We start from the raw sequence: 25259 nt of genomic DNA, 5'->3' as shown, positions 1-25259 counted from the left end.
TTCAGACCATTAAAGTCTATTTGATTGAAGGGTTAAAAACGTTAGTTATTAGGGTTACTGGTTAGCGTTAAACAATATTTACAAATTCTCTCTAAAATTACAATGATTATAATATATACATTTACAATATCCGAACCCTCAGTTAACGTTTATCAATTACATAATTTATCTATGTTTTAGATTAACTGTTTGATGTTGTATCCTTACGTCATTGTCAGTTACGACTTGTGGGTAAATTGTCTGCCGCCTCTATACAATCTCCAAACTCCAATAACGATCAATGTCTGTTGAACAAAGCATGAAATAGGCACACGCTGCAAACGTTAAGCTTTAAGCGGCCATTTTGTGCTTCTATGAATATGGCGGTTAGTCACACTGGTTATATTAATTGCGTTTGTTATATTTAACTGTGTACAATGTGAAAATATTGTGTCTTCAGATGTTTAACGTTTATAAGTGCTCTATGTAGATTCGTTTGCAACAGATTTGATAATTACTTAAGCGCTTTTTGGCTGGGAGTTTCCTTGCCGCACATTTTTTATTGATTTATCGATATCTTTTCAAACTATTCAAAATGTTGATGTATACGGTAAGAATCCGCTAGATATTTAAAACAAAACCTAAATTAGGGCATCGAATTTACATTTATTCATAAGATTTAAATTGTTATTGAATTTGGCAGCAAAACCTAACCTCAAACCTGGTTTGATAGCATTTCTAAATATTTAATTAATTGATGATATATATTTAAATAAATGAATTCAAAGTTATTTTAACTGTATCTCCAAATAACAATCATTAAAAATTACTAGCCATGTATTAGTTCCTTGTATACACAAAAAAATTACTGTGTAACTTTACATATATTGGAATTATATACATTTAATTTTTATTTTAAAACATTGTGCAAATACAAATACAATTACTTTTTGCTTTACTTACTTCTCTTCCTATGTTAGTTCCTTTGTAACCTAACATATTTTATTATTGATAAGGCACCTACCTAGATTATCCTAGAGAAATAGTAAAACCCTTAAGATATATTACCATCTCCATAGCCCTACTGTAAATATTCCTCAATAAACTAGTCATCTATTGTTTAAATCCTGTTAACAACTTAATGTATTTAATTATTTACTAACCTAAATGTAATTATTTTAAATAGGGAACCAGCACAGAACAAGATACCCGCTTCAGCGATAAGGAGAAGAAGCTTATGAAGCAAATGAAGTTTGGTGATTGTTTGACACAGCAGGTTAGTTGCAAGTTTAGATTAAAAAAATAGCTTGTAGTATCTAAACCTAAACATTGCAACCTATTTAATTAAACTGTAATATGGTTATGTTAGTTTAGGAAAATTATTGAAACCCCACATTTTAATTGAATCTAATATCTATTAAAAGAGTTAAACTTTGCACACTTAGTTTGATTATTGTATTCTAACAATATCTATAATTTATTTATAACTGACAACCTGTTACTTAACTAAAGTATATAACTTAAACATCTTTAGTTTTTGTTTTGCAATTGAAGTCTGTCTAACAGATATAAAAATACAAGTCCATTTATTCTGCATTCTGATAATGTAAAATAAATGGTTAAAATTACAATCATTTTATTCCTAACTACACATTTTTATATATGTATTATTAAGAAATATCCAATGTTTTTATGAAAATATATAACATGAATTAATACATTTTATGTAAAAAAAACACAATCGTTTCAATTATATCACCGAAATATGTTGTAAAATTAGTTTTCCAGTTTGATATATATTCTATGTGTTTATGTCGCAGTAAAATAGTTAAATCAGAGGGTTAATTGAATGTCTAGACAGTTAATTAAATATCGATATTCAATCAATTCGCTAGCATTTTAATTAAAAAAAAGCAGCGTCGAATACGTTTAACTATCGTCTGACCGAAACCCAGCGTGTTGATTAATAATGTAAAACAAGATGGCGGTCACGACAACCGCTGATTACTTTTAGTCTTTCTTTTAGCAAACGTGCGACGTTGGTTTGTTGTGTGAGTGGTTTTTTGTTTCAAATTGTGGTCTTTGGTGATATTGTAAACATGTTGTCGACTCCGCCATGATTATTTAATTAGTTATGTATTTCGGTGTGATCGTGAAGAACTGAGAGCTTGGAAATTCCGTGTTTTGTTTTATTGTAAATGGTTACTCAGCAAAATTAAGAAGAGTCTTGTTTTTGTAGTGAGTTCTTGTTGCAAACATGGCTTTAGAAGACTCGACACGTTCATTCAAAGAAACATTTTACGAAAAGATTTTGGAAGATGATGAGCGACATCAAGGTAGGTTTGTGAGTTTATTTCGTTAGTTTTTAATTGGTTACGTTACTAAAATAAGCTCAATGCATTTCTACACTAACGCTTGTGTGTATTTTCTCTTGTAGGATCTACACGAAAGTCTTGGACGCAGCAAAGAATCAATGACGTAATCAACAATGTGAAGAATGCTAGGGTGGCCATGCTTGAACGGGGAAATAGAACGTCCATGAACTACTACTGGTTGGCCAAATATGACATAGTGACGACAGGGGGTGAAGAATATTTAATCTTTAAAAGAAAAACGGCAGAAGAACCAATTATCCAAATCGTTGCCCGTGAAGACTATTTTGACATCCTGCTGAGTGCTCACAAGAGCTGTGGACACGGAGGGCGAGATAAAATAGTACACTCCCTGAAATCTAAATTTTATATACCCATAAGAGCAATTCAATTGTTCGTAGCTCTGTGCCCTACGTGCAACGCAAAAAGACACGCTCCCAGAAAAAGTATAGTTACGCGGCCAATCGTGTCACAAGACTTCAATATAAGAGGACATATAGATTTAATTGACTTTCAATCGTGCTCTGATGGTGACTTCAAGTGGTTATTAAATTATCAGGATAATGCCACAAAATTTGTAAGTCTTCGCCCTCTAAAATCTAAACGAGGATCAGAAGTTGCCATGGAGCTCATGAAAATATTTATGACATTTGGGGCGCCCTCCATTTTACAATCAGACAATGGACCTGAGTTTACAGCAAACATCATAGAAGAACTGACTGCAATGAGGCCGGAACTCAAAATTGTACACGAGAGCCCAAGACCTCAAACGCAAGGGAGTGTAGAGAGAAGTAACCAGGATGTGGAAAACATGCTGCGAATATGGATGAAAGATAATAAATCAACTAATTGGTCTGTCGGGTGCTATTATGTTCAATACGAAAAAAATTCATCATTTGATCAGATAATTGGCCGCTCACCATACAAAGCCTTATTTGGTAATGATCCGAAAGCTGGTTTAGGTGATTCAAACATCCCCTCTGCTTTTGAAACCATTGAATCAGAACAGCAGTTGAAAATTCTTTCAGACAAAGTTGAAAGTGATTCTAATGACTATGCTGCTACAACTCTTACGATTCAAAGTGACAAGATCATGAACGTACAAATTGCAAAGGTTAAATCGGAAGAATCCCAGCTTGAACCTGAACAGGACTCAATTAATGAATCGGAAGAAACTGCTCAGCTTGTGGAAGTACCGGTTTTAATAAACGAACCAAAAGAAACGCACTTTATCGACATACAGGTTGATGATGATATGATGTTAGATGATGATATTGAGGATAGAAAACCGAACTACAATTGTGTCGTTTGCCATCATGCTACTTCTGGCGCGCATATGTGCAGTTCTTGCAATAACTCCGTCCATCTCTTATGTGGATCTGCTGAAGGAGAGGGATATGGAGCAAAGGTGTTATGCTCAATGTGCAAAACTGAACAAGAAATATCATTTCAAGGCAAACAAGCGCATATTGGCATAAAGCGTGAGGCAGAAGTAATGATAGACAATACTGCCAAAAAACTTACACCACTGCCTATTGGTAGTAGCGTTCTTATCAACGTGCCTAAAGTGGATCGAGGCCCCCTGGACACCAAAAATATTAGAGGAAGGGTTGTAGATTTCCGCAATGGTGTTTATAGAGTAAGGACCAAAAGTGGAACTATAAAAAGCTGGTTTCCGAGGCATGCATTGCAGGAGCCCGTGGATGATTACCATGATGATGTATTGGATGTCCCAATTTCATTAAGAGAAGCTGTTAGGAATGAGTCCCTGTTTGGAGGACAGGGCTTCCAAAAGTGCACCTGCAAGCCGGCACCGAAGCAATGCTTCACAAACAGATGTGCATGTTATAAAAATAAAGTGCTTTGCGGCTCCAAGTGCCACTCCAATGTATTTTGCATCAATAAATAAGTTTATGCAGTGAAATTTTATTCGATTTTTATAGATTTTTGTATAATTTGCTCGTGATAAAATATTATTTCTACTCTCGTCTATCTTTTTGTAAAATAATTAGGTTAGTTATGTTTCACACTATTATTAAGTGTGAAACATATAACTTAAGATATCATTCAAGTTGCCTAAAGTGTCATTATATTTTTATAGTTTAAATATTATTGGATATCATTCAAGCTATCTAACGTATTTTTATAGTGTTCAAAATATTGCTTGATCCCAGTGAATATAATTTACTTATGTGTTAAAAGGATTAATTTGTGATAACACGTTATGTATTACACATTAATCCTTGTCATGTTTTTGTTCATTCTAAATAATAAAATATCCCCCCTTTGGTCCCCTTTAAATTTATTATTACTAAGGGAGTGGGCACGACGACGCCTAAGTTGGGCTTAACGTTATATCTATATGATAAAGGCCAGGTTAGCAAGGTATGTTGTTCAATTTCGGTTGGGTAGAACATGCCTTGCAAAGGTGGCCTTTGTCAAATCTACAAACATCCACACCACCTGAGAGGGCATTACGCTTATAAATAACTATAAGACAAGCAATGTCTTTTTACCATCCATTTTTTTCCAATCAAATATCTTGGTCACCCTACCAAAGTTGAAATACGTCTTGTTGCCTAGGAACGCAAACGAAACTCATTAAACGTTTCGTTCACTCACTTGTCTGACGGAACTTTAGCTTGATTGAGTATCGATCTTTAATTAACTGTCTAGAGATTCAATTTACTCTCATTTAACTACTTTACTGCGACATTTATATGTTATATGTACTAGAGAATTATTTTCGTTAGGAGTTGAATTATTTGATCTTTTTTTTTAAATATGTTTTATATTAAAAAAAAAAATCAAATAATAATTTAATAATATCCTTAGGTATACGTCAAGATTTTATTGTTTTTCATAATACGTATTAATTAAGCATCCTTAATAGTTAGTAGTCAATATAAGCTTAACATATCAAAGCATAAATGAAAGCAAAACTAGTACATCTTTGTTTACCTTTAAAATCCACTCGCAATAAATAGACTGTATAACAATTCTTGCACCCTTCTTCTCCTACTTCAAGGATTGTGTAATCTTAAATGCATATCCTTGGGCATTTAATTATATGAAGTTACATTGTCACGGTATTAAGTCCTTTCAAATTACTTATATATTAACTTCAGTCTAGTTTAACATAACCATATTCAAATTCAAAATAATTTATTCATTTAGGTAACACAATGTACACTTCTGAACGTCAATGAAGTGTATTCTCTTCATTGACGTTCATAAGTATATTAAATGATTCAAATTTTACATTTATTGCCAGTTCTTTAATCATGGTAGGGCATATAGCAGTTTAGAACTGGCAATAAACAATTATTAATTGCCAAGTTGTTTTGTTTACTTAATGTTTGTAAGGTGCTGCAACCTTTACACCATGTTTCACATGACATTTTTAGTATTAATTAACTGTAATAATAAAAAAAATATACATGAACGTTAAAAAAACATTTATCCTCTATTAGCAGTAGTCATGGCGAAATAGGAGCACTTTCTTATATTCTCGTGGTAACAAAGCGCAAATTTATTAACTAACATGACCAATTTAGGTCCAGTCTACAAGTAGCACCCGTTCACGAATATGACGCATAGTCAGCTATCTCGCTCGCTATATTTTATGGATGACATCCCGACTTACTATATAATATGAAAATTGGGATTTTGCCTTGTTATAATATTAAGATAAAAAACATAAAAAATTATAATATGTTTAGGTGGACATGTCAAAGGTGAAGCTTGACGTGTTGAAGCCATGGATCACACAGAAAATCACAGAAATCCTGAAGATGGAAGACGATGTTGTCATCGACTATGTCAACAATCAACTGGAGGAAAAGGTGGCTTATACTCTCTATAAATTTTCTTTTATTCAAGCTATGTAATCATTGCAGTTTCTTTACACATCATAGTTGTTGTATAGGCAGTCGCAACGTCGTTGATAAAGAAACTGTAGATGAATATTGTGATATGTGATTGATTGCGTATGGCTATTTTTTGGTCGCCGGTTAGCCCGCTGCCGCCCGCCCCCAGCCCGCGCCGCCCGCTGCCGTCGCGCTCCACTACACCTTGCGGAGGCCCTTAGCATTATCAATCGGTATTTACGGGGAAATTTAGTACTTAATGATAATTCAGTATTAAAGGACACGCCTCAGAAGTACAAGCCTAAAATATCTCACAAGGCGGTCAGAGTGACATGACTCCTGGTAAGGAAGTTCCCCCGTAGGCTTTGCGGTCAGCATAATGTGGTTGTGTTCGCAAAACCCTTACAGATACGGGATTCAAGAAAGAAGTATGAAATCTACAGTCGGCGTGCATCATACATCAGTTGGTGTCTACATGCAGTGTTCCAGTCATCGTTATTGTCTTCACTGCGTCTTCATGCTGCCTTCGTCTGCTGCAATCACATCGCTGCCGAAGCCTGCACAACGACGATAATGATGTATTTAATGTTGCCCACTTCCCTACTAGAGTCATGTCAGTTGAGACAAACATCTGAACAAAATAACAAGCTCTGATCGTCTTCATGTGAAAGAACCAAGCATTTGAAAAGAGGAAAGAGGCTATAAGGGCAACCATTAGGTATGTTAGTGAGGGTGTGTTCAAGAAATTAATTTGGTTTTTTTACCGCTCCTGTCCCCAGTTTCCTTGCCCAAAGAAGATGCAGATCAACCTGACCGGGTTTCTCAATGGGAAGAATGCCCGGCTGTTTATGGGGGAGCTATGGGAGCTATTGCTGAGTGCACAGGCGAGTGAGAATGGCATCCCAGAGTCTTTTACACAGCAGAAGAAAGAAGAGATTAAGAAACGCATGGTTTGTAATTTATGCATATCCTGCCTAAACATAATAAAAAAAAAATTTGTTCTTCAAATATGAGTGTTATTAGAGTCGATTACATACTTTTTTAAATAAAATTAAATGTTAGTGACAAGTGTAGACAGTGTTACTAGGTAAATAGTATTACTACTTATGATGTCATAACATAAACTGATTTGTGGCTTCAATATCTCTAGTGTAATTAGATTTCCTTGATATTTTAATTTCACAAAATTCCTTTATTTTTATTTTAAGGAAGAACAGCAGAAGGATAAGGACAAAGACAGAGACAGAAGGAGATCGCGGTCACGCTCTAGAAGGTCCCGTGATCGTCGCCGTTCAAGGTCAAGATCAAGGGATCGAGATAGATCCAATGACAGGAAGTAAGTTTTGTATGCATTTACAGTTACTAGTTAGTATAGTATATTATAACGACACAAATCCTGACCCCAATATTACTATTATGTATAATTATTAATAAATAAAAACATATCCGGTATCCGGCCAAACTGCTATCCGTTTCATCTCTACATACATTGACTTTAGCCGGGACCTTTGATTTTGGTCAATGTAACAGATTGTTCTAAACGATGTCGTCATAAATGGTTTTGACTGTACTCGAGGCTACTAAATATTGTTTCTCAAATTTTTTCACATCATTAAATGAGTATGAGACAAGAGACACTTATTTTATTGCTATAACTACGTACTCTTCGTGCTAACGTAGAAATTTGCGGTATATACACGGTCTTGGTTATCATGAATTATTCACATAAATGTATGTATTTAATAGGTATCGCGGTAGCAGCCCGCGTCGTTCTAGGCGCAAGAGTCGTGACAGGAGCGTACCGAAGCCACCGCCGCCCGTTGATGACATCAAATTACCTGAACCTGAACCCAAAGGTAAGTTTTATATATACGTTTTATTATAGGCTTATTTAACTGCATAAAAAATAACATGACATGTAATAAGGGTTATTTATAAGAGCAGTTTTCAGGGCATGTTTGAAATTATCTCTGTCCATGTACTGATTACTCGCTCTAAGCTCTCTCTCTCTAGCTCTAAGAAAACATCGTGAGGAAACCAAATGATTACGAAGTCTGAGGCCCACACCTAAAACGTTGAAATACTACTGGTTTTTTGGTTTATATTTGGTTTATATGACAATTTCAACAAGCATCTTGAATGTATCTATTAATTTATTATGTTTTGAACTAGAAAACGGCAAGTCACCAGAGAAAGCTGAAGATGTGGAGGTGAAAGAAGAGAAGAACGAGCGAAACGAAGAGCTGAACCACAGTGATGTGAAGGAGGAGAACGAGCAGACTGAGAAGAAAGATGACAAATCTCGATCTGCATCTCCAGCGCGGTATGTTTTTCGTTTGAATGGTTCTGTATTTTTAAATATGTAATTTAATTACTGCTTAGTAAATATACTACTGATAAAGTATTAGATATATATTATTCATATTATGTGTATTTATTGTAGATATATTATATTGTACTGAACACTTTTTATATCATTTAAAACAATGAAATAAATAAAAAAAATATACTTAAAATGTAGGTCCGAGAAGAACGAGAAGGAAAACGAGGAGAAGCCGGCTGAGAAGAATCATCGCGAATCTAGTGATCGAAGATCATCTTCCGCGTCTTCACGTAAGACCTTTATACTTTGTTTATTTTTTCTTTTTGGATAGAATTTTACTGGGATTTATATAGACCATTATTTCTAATTTAGTTGATTTCGAACAATTCCATAACTAAACATTTTTGTAAAATAATTAAAATAGATACATTTCAAATGACTTGGGGCTTAAAGTAGGGGTTTTCAAACTAGAAAACTGTTTTTACTAATGTTAATTTGTTGTTCTTCAGGTGGCAGCATCAAGAAGCCGACCTCGCACAAGAAGCGTCACTATCGCTCCAACCGGGACTCTTCGACCAGCGTCAGCCCGCGACGAAGCTCACGAAGAGAGAGGTACTTTTTAAGTTATTTGAACGTGTTTAATATAAAATAGAAGATATAATCAAATATTTTTTATATTTGTACGACAGTTTGAAGGTAATCTGATTATTATATTGAACTCGGATGAGATTTTTGAAGTCTGGTAAAAATTATACAAAATTCTTTCGACTTTCTGTTTGCCTGACAAATGAAAATGTCCGATTTTTCCAAGTCTCAATTAATAATTAATATTTTACAGAAGCAAGTCTCGTCGTCGTGGTAGCCGTCGTCGGTCAATCGAGCGCCGAGAGAGAGAGCGAGAACGCGAAAGGGAGAGGGAGCGAGAGAGGGAAAGAGAGCGCAGACGCCGCGAGAGAGACAGGAGGGATAGGTATGATAATAACGAAATACTATTACAATGGGGCCTTGTATTTAATTTCTAGCAGAAATGGCGTCAAACAATACCAAAATCCGGCAGCGTAAATTTATCTGTCATGTTGGATTTGTCATTTGACTATTTTGTAGTTAATTGTAATTAGATTTCTTTTTTAAACAATACAAGGTACTCTGAATTTTATATAAAATATATAATGATAAGCGGGTGTTTTATTAAAAAGTTTTAGAAATTTATATTGTTACACATTTTTTTAAGTTAAAGTGCGATTAGAAAAAAATATTGAAGAGTTCCAGTTTCAAAAGCCTCTCAAATATAACGGAGATATATTGATATTAATATAAAGTGGATAATACAACTTTAAATTCCTCTTCATCAATATTTCAGCGGCTTTTGTCACATTCATTGAGCTAAATCCAGTTGCTATATTGTTTTTTTTTTGAGTTAAACATTAGTAGTGAGATAAAATACAAATTCAGGTCACGCGAACGTCGCCGATCGCTTGAAAGACGTAGACGTTCCCGTTCACGCTCTCGACGACGTTCTAGAGACAGGTAAAATTTTTGGTTCTTTTATTTTATTCAGCATTTACTAATAAGAATTCTTTGTTCGTTTAAAAATGTTTATATCATAGTTTAAATATAAAAATGACGCATTTTCAAGTCACAAGTTTATATTGAAGTAATTGATTTTTAAAACTTACGTAAGTTTAAAAATTTAAAAATATAGGCTTGAAAAATGTGTTTTACTTAGAGAATCTTTATTAGTAATGCGGAATATTTTATGATTCTTTTCTTAATATAATCATTGTGTATGTAAATTGTTTATGCATTATACAAATTTAACGAATCACTTGCCCATCATTTACATCAATTATTCATATTTATTTATCATTTTTTGTTTTTTGAAAATGTATTATTGTATGTATGAAAAGGTTGGTTTTGGGTTTAATTATATATAGCTTTCCTGATTTTAATTAGCAATGTCTCAACAGGTCGCGTGATCGTGATCGTCGTCGCTCAAGGTCACGCAGGCGGTCACGGTCAGTGCGTCGGTCGGGACGAAGGTCACGCGACCGGCGATCCCGTGACAGAAGGTCAAAGGACAGACGCTCTAGGGACCGTTCTAGGTGAGATATTAAACCATAGTACCTGGATGGCATATTTTTATTTTTTTTTAAATTGTGTTTTTTGGAAATTATATTTAAGTACGAATTACATACTAATAAAATGATGAAATAGGAACGGTATAGAATATATATGCTGAATTGCTTTAGTGTTGTTGTGTCGTTAAAGCAATTTAAACAAAGAATAGTATTATTATTCGCCGATAAATGTCAGGAAGATTCATTTTTCAGTTTGAATTGGGACTACTGAAACACCACCTTTTTGTTATTTTCTATCATTTATTCCTAGCTAGATCGATTTATCGCCCCCGAAACCATTACTGTATACAGTATACTAAATTTCATGAAAATCTTTGGAGCCGATCCCGAGATTCCAATTATATATATATATATATATATACAAGAATTGCTCGTTTAAAGATATTTAATTGCATTTTTATAGACGTTACTGTGTTAAATTCTCAGTAGCACTTGTTTCTCTCATTAGGTTTAGAATCTTATCAAGTCCAGTAATTCTAGCAAACGAAACTGACGAATTTTAAATTATTTTTCATTGTAATGCAGTAGTTAAAACATCAATAAGAAGGAAATTTTCTTGCAGGGAAAGGAGATCTCGTGACCGTACCAAGGATAGGAGATCCAGGGACCGGAAGTCTCGTGACAGGAGATCCACTGATCTGATTAAGGAACGCTTGGAAAAGTCGGTTTCGATACCAAGAAAAGGTAAAGTTGGGAACCCTTTATTTACTTAATACATATATCTAATATCATCTTAATGTATTCAGTATAAACATTAAGACATAAGTAAAGTTACGGCTAGACGAAAAATAATTGATATTAAATTTTTAAAAACAATAAGGCTAATAAAATAGTATGATTGATGTCAACTTCTTAAATTTCCAGAAAACTTGGAAAAACTAAGGCCAGTGTCAATCGAGCGCGTTTCGTTGCCACGTGAGGAGACCGCTAAGGTCCAAGTGTCCAGTTCAAGTCGCGAATCATCCGTCGCCAACGACAAGTCGGCATCACAAGATGATACTCGGGCGAAATCGGTTCATACATCGGACGATGACGACTTTATTCCCATCCCGGTTCTCAGAGATTATTCAAAGAGCCTTACGCGAACTCCATCACCGTTTGTAAGACGACAGAGAGATTTTAAGAAATCCGGAGACGAAGCCTCAGATAAAGAACAGGAAGAGACTAAGGTGGAAGATGTAAAGAAGAAACGCAAGCCCAAAGCATCAGAGTCCGAAAGCGAAAGCAGCGAGGAAGCTCCTAAATCAAAGAGCAAAGCAAAACTTAAACGCAAGGATAAGTCCAGCTCAAAACGCTCTAAAAAGGCGAAAAAAGATACGTCATCTAGTGACAGTGATTCTGAAGACTCGTCTTCCAGTGACTCGGAAGAAGATAGAAAGAAGAAGAGCAAGAAAAATGCCAAGAAAAAGCTCGCAAAGAAATCCCGCAAGAAGAGAGCGCGTTCTTCCAGCTCAGAATCTAGCTCTGAAGAAGAGGTCAAACACAAAAGTACTAAAACTAAACAGAAAAACATTCCAGAAGAATCTGACACTGATAAGAAATCTAAAAAACGTAAAGATAGCGTTGACCATTCGAAATCAGAAAAATTGGACCCAAAAAGTAAATCTAAGAAAACAGAAAATTCCGAGGATTCAAATGACGATAGCTCGGAAAGTGACGATAAATCAAATAAAAAGAAAAATAAACATGAATCATCGTCTGATAAGGAGCAAAGACGTAAAAAAGTAGATGTCACAAAGATCACATCACCAGATGCAAAGTCAAAGCGAGATGAAAAATCTACCAAGGTCAAACAAATTGATGAAATCAAACCAAAATCGCGAGATGAAAGCGAAAGAAAAGGTAAAAAGCGTGAAAAAGAAGAGTCGTCATCTGATAGTGATCAAGTATCGAAGAAGAAGGCAAGAAAGAAGGCTTCGGAATCTGAATCCGAATCGGAAAGCGATGAGCCCAAGAAGAAACGTGCTAAAAAGCACAAGAAACATTCAAAGAAACACAAGAAGCATAAGAAACATAAGAAAACATCCAAAAAGAAGGATGATTCGTCAGAAAGCGAGGAAGCTGAAGAAGAGGAAGAAGGCAAAGTTAATAACGAAGACTTGGAAAAAAAACTCCGGGAAAGAGCGCTTAAGTCTATGAAAAAACAAACAAGTGCTTCTGGTTCAGAATAAAATTTTCTCACCTTAAAACTATTTTTTTAATGTTGCATGGCATATTAATTTTAAAGGATAAATGAGTTTTATCACATTTTAAGTGTAGAAATTTTTAATAATTATATTCAACTTGCACTGTATACATGGTCAGTGAATGTATGTGTAATTTTTACAATTGACTATTTCTTCATTAGTGAAGTTTTCGTTGGTTAATAAAGTTTGCAAAATATCTTATTTTATTTATCATATGAAGTTAAAACTTCAAAAAAATCATTTAAAATAAACAATTTGCATTTTTACTATTTAATTTCCTTTGGACAGTCTTTGGCGTCAACAGTTTAAATACGAAGTTCCATGTCTTTAACCCCTTAGCTAAATCCCAAAAACTATTGAAATTTTTGTTTTTATGTCACTTAGTAATTATATAAATTATTAATTTACTATTTACATTATCATACAATGAATAACATGATTTCGTAATCTATCGCCTTGAATATCCACGATAACCCACTACCAAATTCGGGGTAACGCCACTGCTATAAATATTGCCGTATCCAAACTTTTTATAGTACCCAAAACCAAGATGGTTGGCTTCTTGATAATATGGATTATTATAACCGTAGTACGAACTCAGGCCCCCATTCCCACCATTTCCTCCATAACCTCCAAATCCACCTAAGCTGTGATAACCAACATCTCTATTGTAATTATTTTGATCGACTTCAGGATAATAATCGGTATTTATATTGTTAGGTCTAGTATCGTAGTCTAATCTTGGATCGTCTATCAGTCCATTTCCAGTAACGCCAAAGCTATATCCACCTGGGTTTCTTCCGCCCCAATCGTAATATTGCTGAGAATCTGCAAAATATTAAGATTAATCAACTCGCCTCTATTTTTCCTTGATAAAACATTCATGACCCCACACATTTTGGTTTGAACTTGGGCAGACCACTACAAAACTTCTTTCCTCGAGCAATTTTTTAATTTGTCTTAAATTTTAGTACACGTTTGGTAAAAATATAATTTAACTGATTATTTTTAAAAATAAAAATTCTACTAAATGATTAATTTAACGTAAGTATATTTGTGTATATTGGATAAATGTGGCAGGACTTATTACACACAAAAGATTTGTAGGCACTTTATAAAACGAATGATTTTGAATTTGCACAATATAACTTACATGAAGAACCCGCAGTGTCTAGATCCCTGGAATCTGGTGCATTTCGTTCAAAATTAATTGTTGGTTTTGCATCTGTTACATAAATAATTACGGCCAATACGTTTACAAACATAAGCTTTTGATATCTACCCATTCTGAAACATAAATATATCCAATTTAATATACCTAATGATGTCGAATAGATTGAATTTTCGGAAAACAAAATAAATAATAACACATTGGCCTTTGTTTGGGATTAATATGCAATTAATAATAAGGAAATGATTCCTATCTATATTAAAAAATCTTTTTGCAATTTTATGTGACTAATTAATTACTAAGTGAAGGTAAAACTAATTAGTGTGACCCTCGCAGAATCGCTTGTTTGTAACCTGAGCATGATTCCCGTCTTGAACAATAAGTAACTTGTATTTGTACTGACATGATAACTTAGCATAAGTTCTCAAGTAATATGCGCGTGTATATGTCATTGTAATATTGTTAGCATCGTTATATAAGGGAGCGAGGGTTTTGTTATGGCATTTAACAATTATTTCATTATTTATCTCAATCCATTATCAACATTTCTCAGTTAAAATTACCTACGGAGCCTCAAATTTTATTAATGTATCATAAACGTTATTTTTTAAATATTTATTGCAAGTGCGCATAGTTACCAATATAAATAAATACATTTTGATTTGATTTACAATTTCAGTGTATTCGAGAGTTATTTACAGTAACCAGAAGCAATAGTTTGTTAATTTTTTAGTAGGTATAGTTTTATAACGGAATATAACTATCAACGACTATTTATCTTTGTCCTTGTCCCCAACTATTATTGTATTTAACAAGCGTGCATTCTGCGTATATTTCTGTCTAAAACAATTTCGTAATACGTTTTTAACAGATATTAAATCTAACTGTGTGTGCTTTAAATTCGAGAAAAAGCTAAACTATACATTGAAGCAATATTAATATGTGAAATATTTTCGGCGTATTGTGAGAAATAAAGACGTTTTTCGATTTTCTTTTGTAATTCAAAATTAGGGCACTGTAGTTTTTGTAAGTAGTTCTTAAGCTTCCGAAGGAGCCTAATTACAATCGGGGCGATATCAGCTCGAATATTGAGGGACTACATTGAACTTGCATACAAAAACATCCAGATAGATAGCTACCGCTCTTGGAAATTACAGAGTTTGGGTGCAGTTCTTAGAGGAAAGGAAACAATTACTAATAAGACGTTTTTCATTTAGTAGACCACAATATCAAAGGCCTACATTATACATATTCTGGCTGTAAAAGGCTGGTGTCATAATATAGGAGGCAATACTAAATTGTTTTAATGTATGTACAAAAGTATGTACTTTTTGAAGTGAAACTTCTTTAGAATCGTTGTGATTTCAAACCGAATGCAACGGAAAAAGCGACAGTAAAAAGAGACAGAAACATATATTCATAAGATTGGACGTGGGAGAAAATGAGATAGATAGATAAACTTCTTTAGAATCGTAATTTCAAACCGGATGCAACGGAAAAAGAGACAGAAAAATTAATTCATAAGATTTAACGTGGGAGAAAATGAGATAGCAGGCATTATACAGCCTCTCTTTACTGCCGCTTTTTCATTTGATCGAATTTCAAACTTTCGATGTTTTAGTTTTTGCCAAATTAAAAATTTATATTAAACTTATAAATTAAAATTTATCAAACTATATATAAAATTTATACACTGTTTTAAAAGAACACACACATTTAGATAATGGAAAATGATTAATTTATATTTGATTAATAATAAAAAAAATGTTTTTGAAGGTTTCACTTCTACCATGTGTGAATTGCACATATGTTTTTTTATTTAATATTATAAACGCCGAGAGTAGTAAAGTTATGAAGCGAGATTTTAAAGCAGTCGACGGCTCTATATCTAGCATTTAGTAAGCACTAGAAGTCGAGGACAATAGCGAATGTAAATGACTATAATTTAAAGCACTACCCTGGCCGTAAAATATTTTATAAAAATTAATAAAAAGATTTTTAACAGGTTTTACTTACATTAAAAATCCTTTGTCAACCACTGTATAGGTATGGATGCGCTATGCGTGCTGGCGTGTATGGTCAACCTTTATAACCGTGGGAGTGTTACAATGAATAGTGGCTGAGGCTGTAATGAGTCTGTTTGTAGGCACATCGTCCTTCTGAGATGACGCGCACTAATTTTAGTGTAACAATACATCGTTTAACGCCGCTTTACCGGCAGTAAAGGTCAGCCTTAAGTATAATTCTTCCTACTAGGAATATTTATTAATCAATGTTCCTAGCTAGATACAGTTTCCTTTTTCTACTTAAAGCCAAAAGAACCAGCACTTCTTGCCTTGATATATTTCGGGAGGTTCAAGGACATGGGTCCCAATGTTTTGTTATCAGTTTCATTCGGTGTGGTGTTTTTTTATTGTTTTAATAAACAGAAACAAAAAATATCTTTATTCATATAGGTAAACAAGTACACTTATGAACGTCAAACAAATTAAATTAATTGTAAATTTACATTTACTACCAGTTTGCAATGCAAGGACGTAGAGCGGGCAAGAAGAACTGGCAAGAAAGTTTCCGCCACTCTTCAATCGCCAAGATTTTAATACAAATTGTTTGAACTGTAGCAAATCAATCCCATGGATTAGTTTATAGTGATATTCGTCACATTTATAAAAAGCTTTATTGTTTAATTTACTTTTAACGAGTTTTAACGCTTTGAATTTATTTAGTGATAATTGTCTAATTTTGCTTGGGAAAGTTTGTTGTAAATACGACTTCAATTTCCATATAAGGAGTGGTTTATCTTCAGCCTGGTTGGTCTTACACTCAATTTAGTTCTATTTCGCGTATTATACTGGTGAAAGTCACCGTTTGTTTTAAAATTGTTTACATTTTTTTGTACATACAACAAGGCTTCAAGAATATATTTACCGGATAGTGTCATAATATTTTGTTCCTTAAACTTATTCCGTACCGACTCCCTCGCAGAAACACAAAAAATACTCCGAACAGCCAGCTGCTGCAACACAAATATGGATTGAACCTCTTTAGCAGCACCCCACAGTAGAATACCGTACGAAATAACGCTGTGAATGTATCTATGGTATACAATAATATTTTTTATAACTATATATGTGTACTATAAGTCATATTTTATGTTTATACTGCATTATGTTTTGTCAATATTCTATTTGAAACGAATGATTAGCCCAAGGATTTGTTCTTTCTGCTTGCAATTAACGCTAGGTGATGGTGATCAACTCAAAAATAGATGACATGTGCCATATTTGCCAAAATATTTACATGTAATTAATTGATTGACTTATAGAGTCTAAGCACTGCGGTATATAACATTTCTGTGTCTATGGACGTAATTCTCCTTTAAATCAAACCAAAGTCCTCTCCAGTTATAACCGCGTAACGCAAAGTTACTGATTGATATCATGACAAATTTTTTATAAAAATACAAAACTAATCAACTACATTGTAACATTTGTTTTGTGAACACGATAACGCCAGTAATAAAATGGTCTGTGCTTTTGTTAACAATGGAGTTAAAAAGGCGGTAAAGTTTATAACTGATATAATAGACAGGTTAAGGTTTTTATAAAACACAATATTATTTCATATTATTTATTGCTTATTAAATACTATACAGAATATTTTATAAATATTTATTTAAAAATTAATAAATATTAAAAGTTGAGTAATTCACATCGAGTATTATTTTTCATTATTAACTAGGAATCAATCGCTATCTCCATAGAATATTAATATTAATATATACTGGGTATCACTTTATTATAAATTGAATCACTCAACGAAATTTCGAAACCGTCCAAGATTGAATCGGCCGGTCCCAAAATTTTAAATTACTAATATGCTACTTATATTTATACAGTCGATTTTAGTTTACTCTTTCGATACAGTTTTCTTTTCGTCTTTCTTTTCGTCTAAAACGCGAGCGTGTACCTTAATTTTTCGCAGACTTTTTCTCGGCACCTTAATTTCATTTTTCAATAAACTTTCCAACTCTGGCAGGGAAGTTATTTCTTTAAGGTCATTGAAATCTACGCTTCGAGCGCCACCAACTCTTCCGAAATATCTATATATATCTCGGCTTGCCTGACACTGGGCGCAATTGTATGGTACTGGCACAGCTCCGGGGAAATTCTGTTGTGCAGTTTGCATATCAGTTACATTACCGGGGCAGCTCGGGACGAAGACCACAGGAAGAAAGCCAATTATTCCATAGGGTGAATAGTATGGGGGTGGGCTTTGTGTGGGCGCCTGGGTGACAGCTGTACTGCTGCTGTTATTTCCTGGATTCAAGAGGTAGCACGGACATGAACCTGGATATGGCACGATGGGCAAAGGATAGGGTATGACGTACATTGGGAACGGAGGCATTTGCCCCGGTGGATAAACTGGGGGTTGCACACCAGTTCCAGTTGATTCACCAACCGAATCACCACCTGTGAATTAATAAAATATTTATAGAAAAAAAACTCAAGCGTTTTATATGTACTTTAAAACATTTTTAGTGATCGGTTAGCAATTCTCTATTTTTAAACAATTTATAAATAATGGGGTCAATAAATAGTCGTAATAATATATCATAAATTCTCTATTACCGCCTGGCTTTCCTGGCTGTTGCTGGCCGGGCTGTCCTTGCCCACTTGGGCTGCCTGGTTGTCCTGGTTGCCCATGTTGCCCTAGAATAAATATTTGTTTTGATTAAAATGTAACATTTACACATTGTAGGTACCCTTTAAATTATTTAATGAATAAAAAGTTTTTCTTAGCCAAATTTTTTATTTTTTTATTTTAACGCATTTCTAAATGCTCAATAACTAAGAAAAACCTACCTGGTTGTCCGGGTTGGCCTTGTTGGCCTGGTGTTCCTGGTTGTCCTGGCTGGCCGGGTGTGCCTGGTTGTCCTGGCTGGCCTGGTTGTCCTGGATAGCCTGGTTGTCCTGGATAGCCTGGTTGTCCTGGCTCACCTGGCTGGCCTTGGGTGCCTGGTTGACCCGGTTGTCCTGGATAGCCGGGTTCACCGGGTTGTCCTGGGTAGCCTGGTTTACCAGGTTGACCTGGTTGGCCTTGTTGGCCTGGACCTCCTGGTTGACTTGGGTATCCTGGTGTTCCTGCTTGTCCTGGTTGGCCTGGTGTTCCTGGTTGTCCTGGTTGGCCTGGTGTTCCTGGTTGTCCTGGGGTGCCTGGCTGTCCTGGGAAGCCTGGTTGTCCTGGCTGGCCTGGATAGCCTGGTTGTCCTGGTTGGCCTGGTGTTCCTGGTTGTCCTGGCTGGCCTGGGGTGCCCGGTTGACCCGGTTGTCCTGGGTAGCCTGGTTTACCAGGTTGACCTGTTTGGCCTTGTTGGCCTGGACCTCCTGGTTGACTTGGGTATCCTGGTGTTCCTGGTTGTCCTGGGGTGCCTGGCTGTCCTGGGTAGCCTGGTTGTCCTGGCTGGCCTGGATAGCCTGGTTGTCCTGGTTGGCCTGGTGTTCCTGGTTGTCCTGGTTTTCCTGGCTGGCCTGGGGTGCCCGGTTGACCCGGTTGTCCTGGGTAGCCCGGTTTACCAGGTTGACCTGGTTGGCCTTGTTGGCCTGGACCTCCTGGTTGACTTGGGTATCCTGGTGTTCCTGGTTGTCCTGGCTGGCCGGGGGTGCCCGGTTGACCCGGTTGTCCTGGGAAGCCTGGTTTACCAGGTTGACCTGGTTGGCCTTGTTGGCCTGGACCTCCTGGTTGACTTGGGTATCCTGGTGTTCCTGGTTGTCCTGGTGTGCCTGGCTGTCCTGGGTAGCCTGGTTGTCCTGGCTGGCCTGGATAGCCTGGTTGTCCTGGTTGGCCTGGTGTTCCTGGTTGTCCTGGTTGTCCTGGCTGGCCTGGGGTGCCCGGTTGACCCGGTTGTCCTGGGTAGCCTGGTTTACCAGGTTGACCTGGTTGGCCTTGTTGGCCTGGACCTCCTGGTTGACTTGGGTATCCTGGTGTTCCTGGTTGTCCTGGGGTGCCTGGCTGTCCTGGGTAGCCTGGTTGTCCTGGCTGGCCTGGATAGCCTGGTTGGCCTGGTTGGCCTGGTGTTCCTGGTTGTCCTGGCTGGCCTGGGGTGCCCGGTTTACCCGGTTGTCCTGGGTAGCCTGGTTGACCCGGTTGTCCTGGGTAGCCTGGTTTACCAGGTTGACCTGGTTGGCCTTGTTGGCCTGGACCTCCTGGTTGACTTGGGTATCCTGGTGTTCCTGGTTGTCCTGGGGTGCCTGGCTGTCCTGGGTAGCCTGGTTGTCCTGGGTGGCCTGGTGTTCCTGGTTGTCCTGGTTGTCCTGGCTGGCCTGGGGTGCCCGGTTGACCCGGTTGTCCTGGGTAGCCTGGTTTACCAGGTTGACCTGGTTGACCTTGTTGGCCTGGACCTCCTGGTTGACTTGGGTATCCTGGTGTTCCTGGTTGTCCTGGGGTGCCTGGCTGTCCTGGGTATCCTGGTGTTCCTGGTTGTCCTGGTTGGCCTGGTGTTCCTGCTTGTCCTGGCTGGCCGGGGGTGCCCGGTTGACCCGGTTGTCCTGGGTAGCCCGGTTTACCAGGTTGACCTGGTTGGCCTTGTTGGCCTGGACCTCCTGGTTGACTTGGGTATCCTGGTGTTCCTGGTTGCCCTTGGGTGCCTGGCTGTCCTGGGTAGCCTGGTTGTCCTGGCTGGCCAGGATAGCCTGGTTGTCCTGGTTGGCCTGAAGTTCCTGGTTGTCCTGGCTGGCCTGGGGTGCCCGGTTTACCCGGTTGTCCTGGGTAGCCTGGTTGACCCGGTTGTCCTGGGTAGCCTGGTTTACCAGGTTGACCTGGTTGGCCTTGTTGGCCTGGACCTCCTGGTTGACTTGGGTATCCTGGTGTTCCTGGTTGTCCTGGTTGGCCTTGTTGGCCTGGTTGTCCTGGTGTTCCTGGTTGTCCTGGTTGGCCTGGGGTGCCCGGTTGACCCGGTTTTCCTGGGTAGCCTGGTTGACCTTGTTGGCCTGGACCTCCAGGTTGACTTGGGTATCCTGGTGTTCCTGGTTGTCCTGGGGTGCCTGGCTGTCCTGGGTAGCCTGGTTGTCCTGGCTGGCCAGGATAGCCTGGTTGTCCTGGTTGGCCTGAAGTTCCTGGTTGTCCTGGTTGGCCTGGGGTGCCCGGTTGACCCGGTTTTCCTGGGTAGCCTGGTTGACCTTGTTGGCCTGGACCTCCAGGTTGACTTGGGTATCCTGGTGTTCCTGGTTGTCCTGGGGTGCCTGGCTGTCCTGGGTAGCCTGGTTGTCCTGGCTGGCCTGGATAGCCTGGTTGTCCTGGTTGGCCTGGTGTTCCTGGTTGTCCTGGTTGGCCTGGGGTGCCCGGTTTACCCGGTTGTCCTGGGTAGCCTGGTTGTCCTGGCTGGCCTGGATAGCCTGGTTGTCCTGGCTGGCCAGGATAGCCTGGTTTTCCTGGTTGGCCTGGTGTTCCTGGTTGTCCTGGCTGGCCTGGATAGCCTGGTTGTCCTGGCTGGCCAGGATAGCCTGGTTTTCCTGGTTGGCCTGGTGTTCCTGGTTGTCCTGGCTGGCCTGGGGTGCCCGGTTTACCCGGTTGTCCTGGGTAGCCTGGTTGACCCGGTTGTCCTGGGTAGCCTGGTTTACCAGGTTGACCTGGTTGGCCTTGTTGGCCTGGACCTCCTGGTTGACTTGGGTATCCTGGTGTTCCTGGTTGTCCTGGGGTGCCTGGCTGTCCTGGGTAGCCTGGTTGTCCTGGGTGGCCTGGTGTTCCTGGTTGTCCTGGTTGTCCTGGCTGGCCTGGGGTGCCCGGTTGACCCGGTTGTCCTGGGTAGCCTGGTTTACCAGGTTGACCTGGTTGGCCTTGTTGGCCTGGACCTCCTGGTTGACTTGGGTATCCTGGTGTTCCTGGTTGTCCTGGGGTGCCTGGCTGTCCTGGGTATCCTGGTGTTCCTGGTTGTCCTGGTTGGCCTGGTGTTCCTGCTTGTCCTGGCTGGCCGGGGGTGCCCGGTTGACCCGGTTGTCCTGGGTAGCCCGGTTTACCAGGTTGACCTGGTTGGCCTTGTTGGCCTGGACCTCCTGGTTGACTTGGGTATCCTGGTGTTCCTGGTTGCCCTTGGGTGCCTGGCTGTCCTGGGTAGCCTGGTTGTCCTGGCTGGCCAGGATAGCCTGGTTGTCCTGGCTGGCCAGGATAGCCTGGTTGTCCTGGTTGGCCTGAAGTTCCTGGTTGTCCTGGCTGGCCTGGGGTGCCCGGTTTACCCGGTTGTCCTGGGTAGCCTGGTTGACCCGGTTGTCCTGGGTAGCCTGGTTTACCAGGTTGACCTGGTTGGCCTTGTTGGCCTGGACCTCCTGGTTGACTTGGGTATCCTGGTGTTCCTGGTTGTCCTGGTTGGCCTTGTTGGCCTGGTTGTCCTGGTGTTCCTGGTTGTCCTGGTTGGCCTGGGGTGCCCGGTTTACCCGGTTGTCCTGGGTAGCCCGGTTTACCAGGTTGACCTGGTTGGCCTTGTTGGCCTGGACCTCCTGGTTGACTTGGGTATCCTGGTGTTCCTGGTTGTCCTGGGGTGCCTGGCTGTCCTGGGTAGCCTGGTTGTCCTGGCTGGCCTGGATAGCCTGGTTGTCCTGGTTGGCCTGGTGTTCCTGGTTGTCCTGGTTGGCCTGGGGTGCCTGGTTGACCCGGTTGTCCTGGGTAGCCTGGTGTTCCTGGTTGGCCTGGTTGGCCTTGTGTTCCTGGCTTGCCTGGATAGCCTGGTTGTCCTGGTTGGCCTGGTTGTCCTGGTTGGCCTGGGGTGCCCGGTTGACCCGGTTGTCCTGGGTAGCCTGGTGTTCCTGGTTGTCCTGGTTGGCCTTGTGTTCCTGGTTGTCCTGGATAGCCTGGTTGTCCCGGCTTGCCTGGCTGGCCTGGTTGTCCCGGATAGCCTGGTTGTCCTGGCTGGCCTTGTTGACCTAGGTAAAAAAAATGACATTAATGATGCACAAAATGTAGCTGTATACTTAAAGTATTAATTTCCAATTATATTCAAAACGCAAGTGTCAATTTTATAATAAACCTATATACAATCTCTCGTAACTAATTGTAACATACATCGTATGATATATATTTGGCTTGTTGTACGAATGGTAGACTATCTGTGTGTGTGTGTAATTGTTGCTTCAATCTATGCATAATGTAAGCGGTCCGTGCTTCCTAAATTTGCTTGTGCTTAGAAATTATTGTGGCTAAGTAAACTTTTTTGGTTTTGTTAGCAGCACATCAGACTGATTTGACATACGTAATAAAATATTGAACAAGGAGAGTATAGACTTAGTTTCAAAGTTTATTAGAAGCAACATGTTGAGGGTATTTAAAAATGAAAATGAATTTTCTTGTTCTAGCAGTTTTTCTAGTTGAAATTGTCTCATGATGGGTGGTCATGTTGAGTTAAGTTAATTTATGAGTTAAGTGAATTTATATCATACAGTAATTTTAAGGTTGGTTTCGATTGTCAATTGAAATGCAGATATTTTTTGTGTTAGATGAGTAAAGAGTAATTTTTTTTTCACATATGCAGCAATTTTAGCTAGCAGCTAGCCCTAGCTCGGTATAATAAAATACATCCCTACATGTAAGACCGGTGAAAACAATTGGAGTATCGTTTGCATAAAAAACAACTGCATGATTTAAACAAGTTTGTAAAATTGTGTCTTAATAATAAGTCGAACCGAAATCATATCTTTGTGAGACATAGATGTAAAAGTAATGGTGTGTATGATTTTAGGCAATTTTTATGTTAATCGTTATACGCAATTATGGTACATTTAAAATCATAAAGCAACTCATGGCGTAACGCCGATATCAGCCTAAAGATTTAAATCAATGTACGTAAAGCAGTACCTGCCCCATATAGAATTCTGTTGAATTGAGATGTCGAACTTTTTGAAGTAAAACTTCTTTAGGCGCGACTAGGCAGTTACTCGGATTTTTTTTCCGACGGAAGTAACGCTGTCTGTGTAGTTTCCGCTATTTAAAAATAATAACGATAGCGCGTTTTATAATTATGTCAGCGCCATCTAGTGATACATTATTTGAAGTGATTTAAGTCAGTTTCTTGGTAGTGATTATTTTGGATAGCATTCACTCGTTTCATTTGATACTGATTCTTGTAAATATGATATTATTAGTATATTTATATTTAAAATGAAAATCCATAGTAGTAACATGTGTACATATTAAAATTCCACTAAAGGCTAGTCCTAGCTTGCTTTTCTTTTGTTATATATACGGCCTGATTTCGCTTAGTTTCGTATTTTACCCTTTTGGAAGATGTAAATAAATACCAAATTAATTATCCTAAAAATCTGGTATATTGTAAATAAAAATAAACAAAGTTGTATAAGAGTATGTATAGCAAAGTGAATAAAAGTGAATTTAAAAAAATTCAACAGTTTAAAAAAATATTTTAAATTGCAAAGTTTTTGAAAATCTGTAGATATACTTAGGGGGCGTCCATAAATTACGTGAGGTGTTTTTTTTAATTTTCTGTTCCTCCCTCCCCCCTGATGAGATGTCGTGAGATTTTATTCAGCTGGGGGAGGGGGTCTCCCCCAGCCCCCAATCTCACCTGAGATTTTTCAAAATGTGAGTTTCTTACGTAAACGGGTTGGATTGTTATTATAAAAAGAAAAAAAACAAACAATGCTTTTATTTACGTTTATCGTCGAATGTACCCAATTGAACAGAGAATTGTCGTCTTTGTGGAATGTCAAGAGCAAAGAATATCATGACCGTGATAAAAAAAATGCTAAATCTTGTGCGGAGATGTTGCTTGGATCAAACTATTCTCCGAGTGAACACGAAAACATTGTACAATTTGCGAAGTTCTTATTATTGTGCAATATAATTGAACGTTTGGATTCAAAACGCAATTCAATCTTATTGTACAATTAAATATATTGTTCAATGTTATTGTAGGTCTAGGGGCCGCCTAACGTCGAAGTATGAATGAAATTATTTTCTTTCGAACGAATTAGTAAATGATCTTAATCGTATCACGATTACGCTTACGATTAAATCTTAAGCATGTACAATCTGGATTAAATGGACCAAAATTGTATTATTTTTTTTGTTTCAATCAGAAAAAAATTTGCGTGATATTTGCCGAGACCCCCCCTCTCTCCAACGTAAGATTAGATGAGATTTGACTCGACCCCCTCCCCCCCTTAAACACCTCACGTAATTTATGGACGCCCCCTTATTGATTTATTTCTTTTAA

At 38.2% G+C, this 25259-nt stretch overlaps 2 protein-coding genes across 7 annotated transcripts in view; one reads left to right on the top strand and one right to left on the bottom strand.

Annotated features, from left to right (window-relative positions):
• Positions 1 to 237: 237 nt before the first annotated feature.
• Positions 238 to 13063, top strand: LOC111000408 (peptidyl-prolyl cis-trans isomerase G). Of its 4 annotated transcripts, none has more exons than XM_022269825.2 (14): positions 238 to 365; positions 1166 to 1255; positions 6074 to 6196; positions 7000 to 7170; positions 7429 to 7556; positions 7967 to 8076; positions 8393 to 8543; positions 8742 to 8833; positions 9053 to 9155; positions 9382 to 9513; positions 9996 to 10070; positions 10511 to 10645; positions 11244 to 11365; positions 11546 to 13063. In XM_022269825.2, exons 1-14 carry the CDS (start codon positions 354 to 356, stop codon positions 12850 to 12852), a joined length of 2751 nt encoding a protein of 916 aa, XP_022125517.2. In that variant the 5' UTR covers positions 238 to 353; the 3' UTR covers positions 12853 to 13063. The 4 variants fall into 4 exon arrangements, with proteins under 4 accessions (XP_022125517.2, XP_022125516.2, XP_022125518.2 ...); XM_022269824.2 differs by lacking the exon at positions 238 to 365 and adding an exon at positions 372 to 589; XM_022269826.2 differs by lacking the exons at positions 238 to 365; positions 9996 to 10070 and adding an exon at positions 372 to 589.
• A 4625-nt stretch (positions 13064 to 17688) lies between these two features.
• Positions 17689 to 25259, bottom strand: part of LOC110994659 (collagen alpha-1(III) chain) — a 34080-nt gene continuing 26509 nt past the window's right edge. The window contains exons 16-20 of one of the 3 annotated variants that reach the window (XM_045630324.1): positions 22621 to 22953; positions 22000 to 22179; positions 18904 to 19245; positions 18670 to 18750; positions 17689 to 18510 (exon numbers count right to left, since the gene is read on the bottom strand). In XM_045630324.1, the coding sequence (XP_045486280.1) occupies positions 17948 to 18510; positions 18670 to 18750; positions 18904 to 19245; positions 22000 to 22179; positions 22621 to 22953 (1499 nt within the window). In that variant the 3' untranslated portion in view covers positions 17689 to 17947. Of the gene's footprint in view, positions 18511 to 18669; positions 18751 to 18903; positions 19687 to 21999; positions 22180 to 22566; positions 22954 to 25259 lie in introns of all 3 variants that reach the window. The other 2 variants (XM_045630323.1, XM_045630322.1) reach the window with 2 other exon arrangements.

This window comes from Pieris rapae, chromosome 12 (genome assembly GCF_905147795.1).
Source record: "Pieris rapae chromosome 12, ilPieRapa1.1, whole genome shotgun sequence".
In the NCBI taxonomy this organism is placed as follows: domain Eukaryota; kingdom Metazoa; phylum Arthropoda; class Insecta; order Lepidoptera; family Pieridae; genus Pieris; species Pieris rapae.
This window is presented reverse-complemented; position numbering and strand designations above follow the sequence as displayed.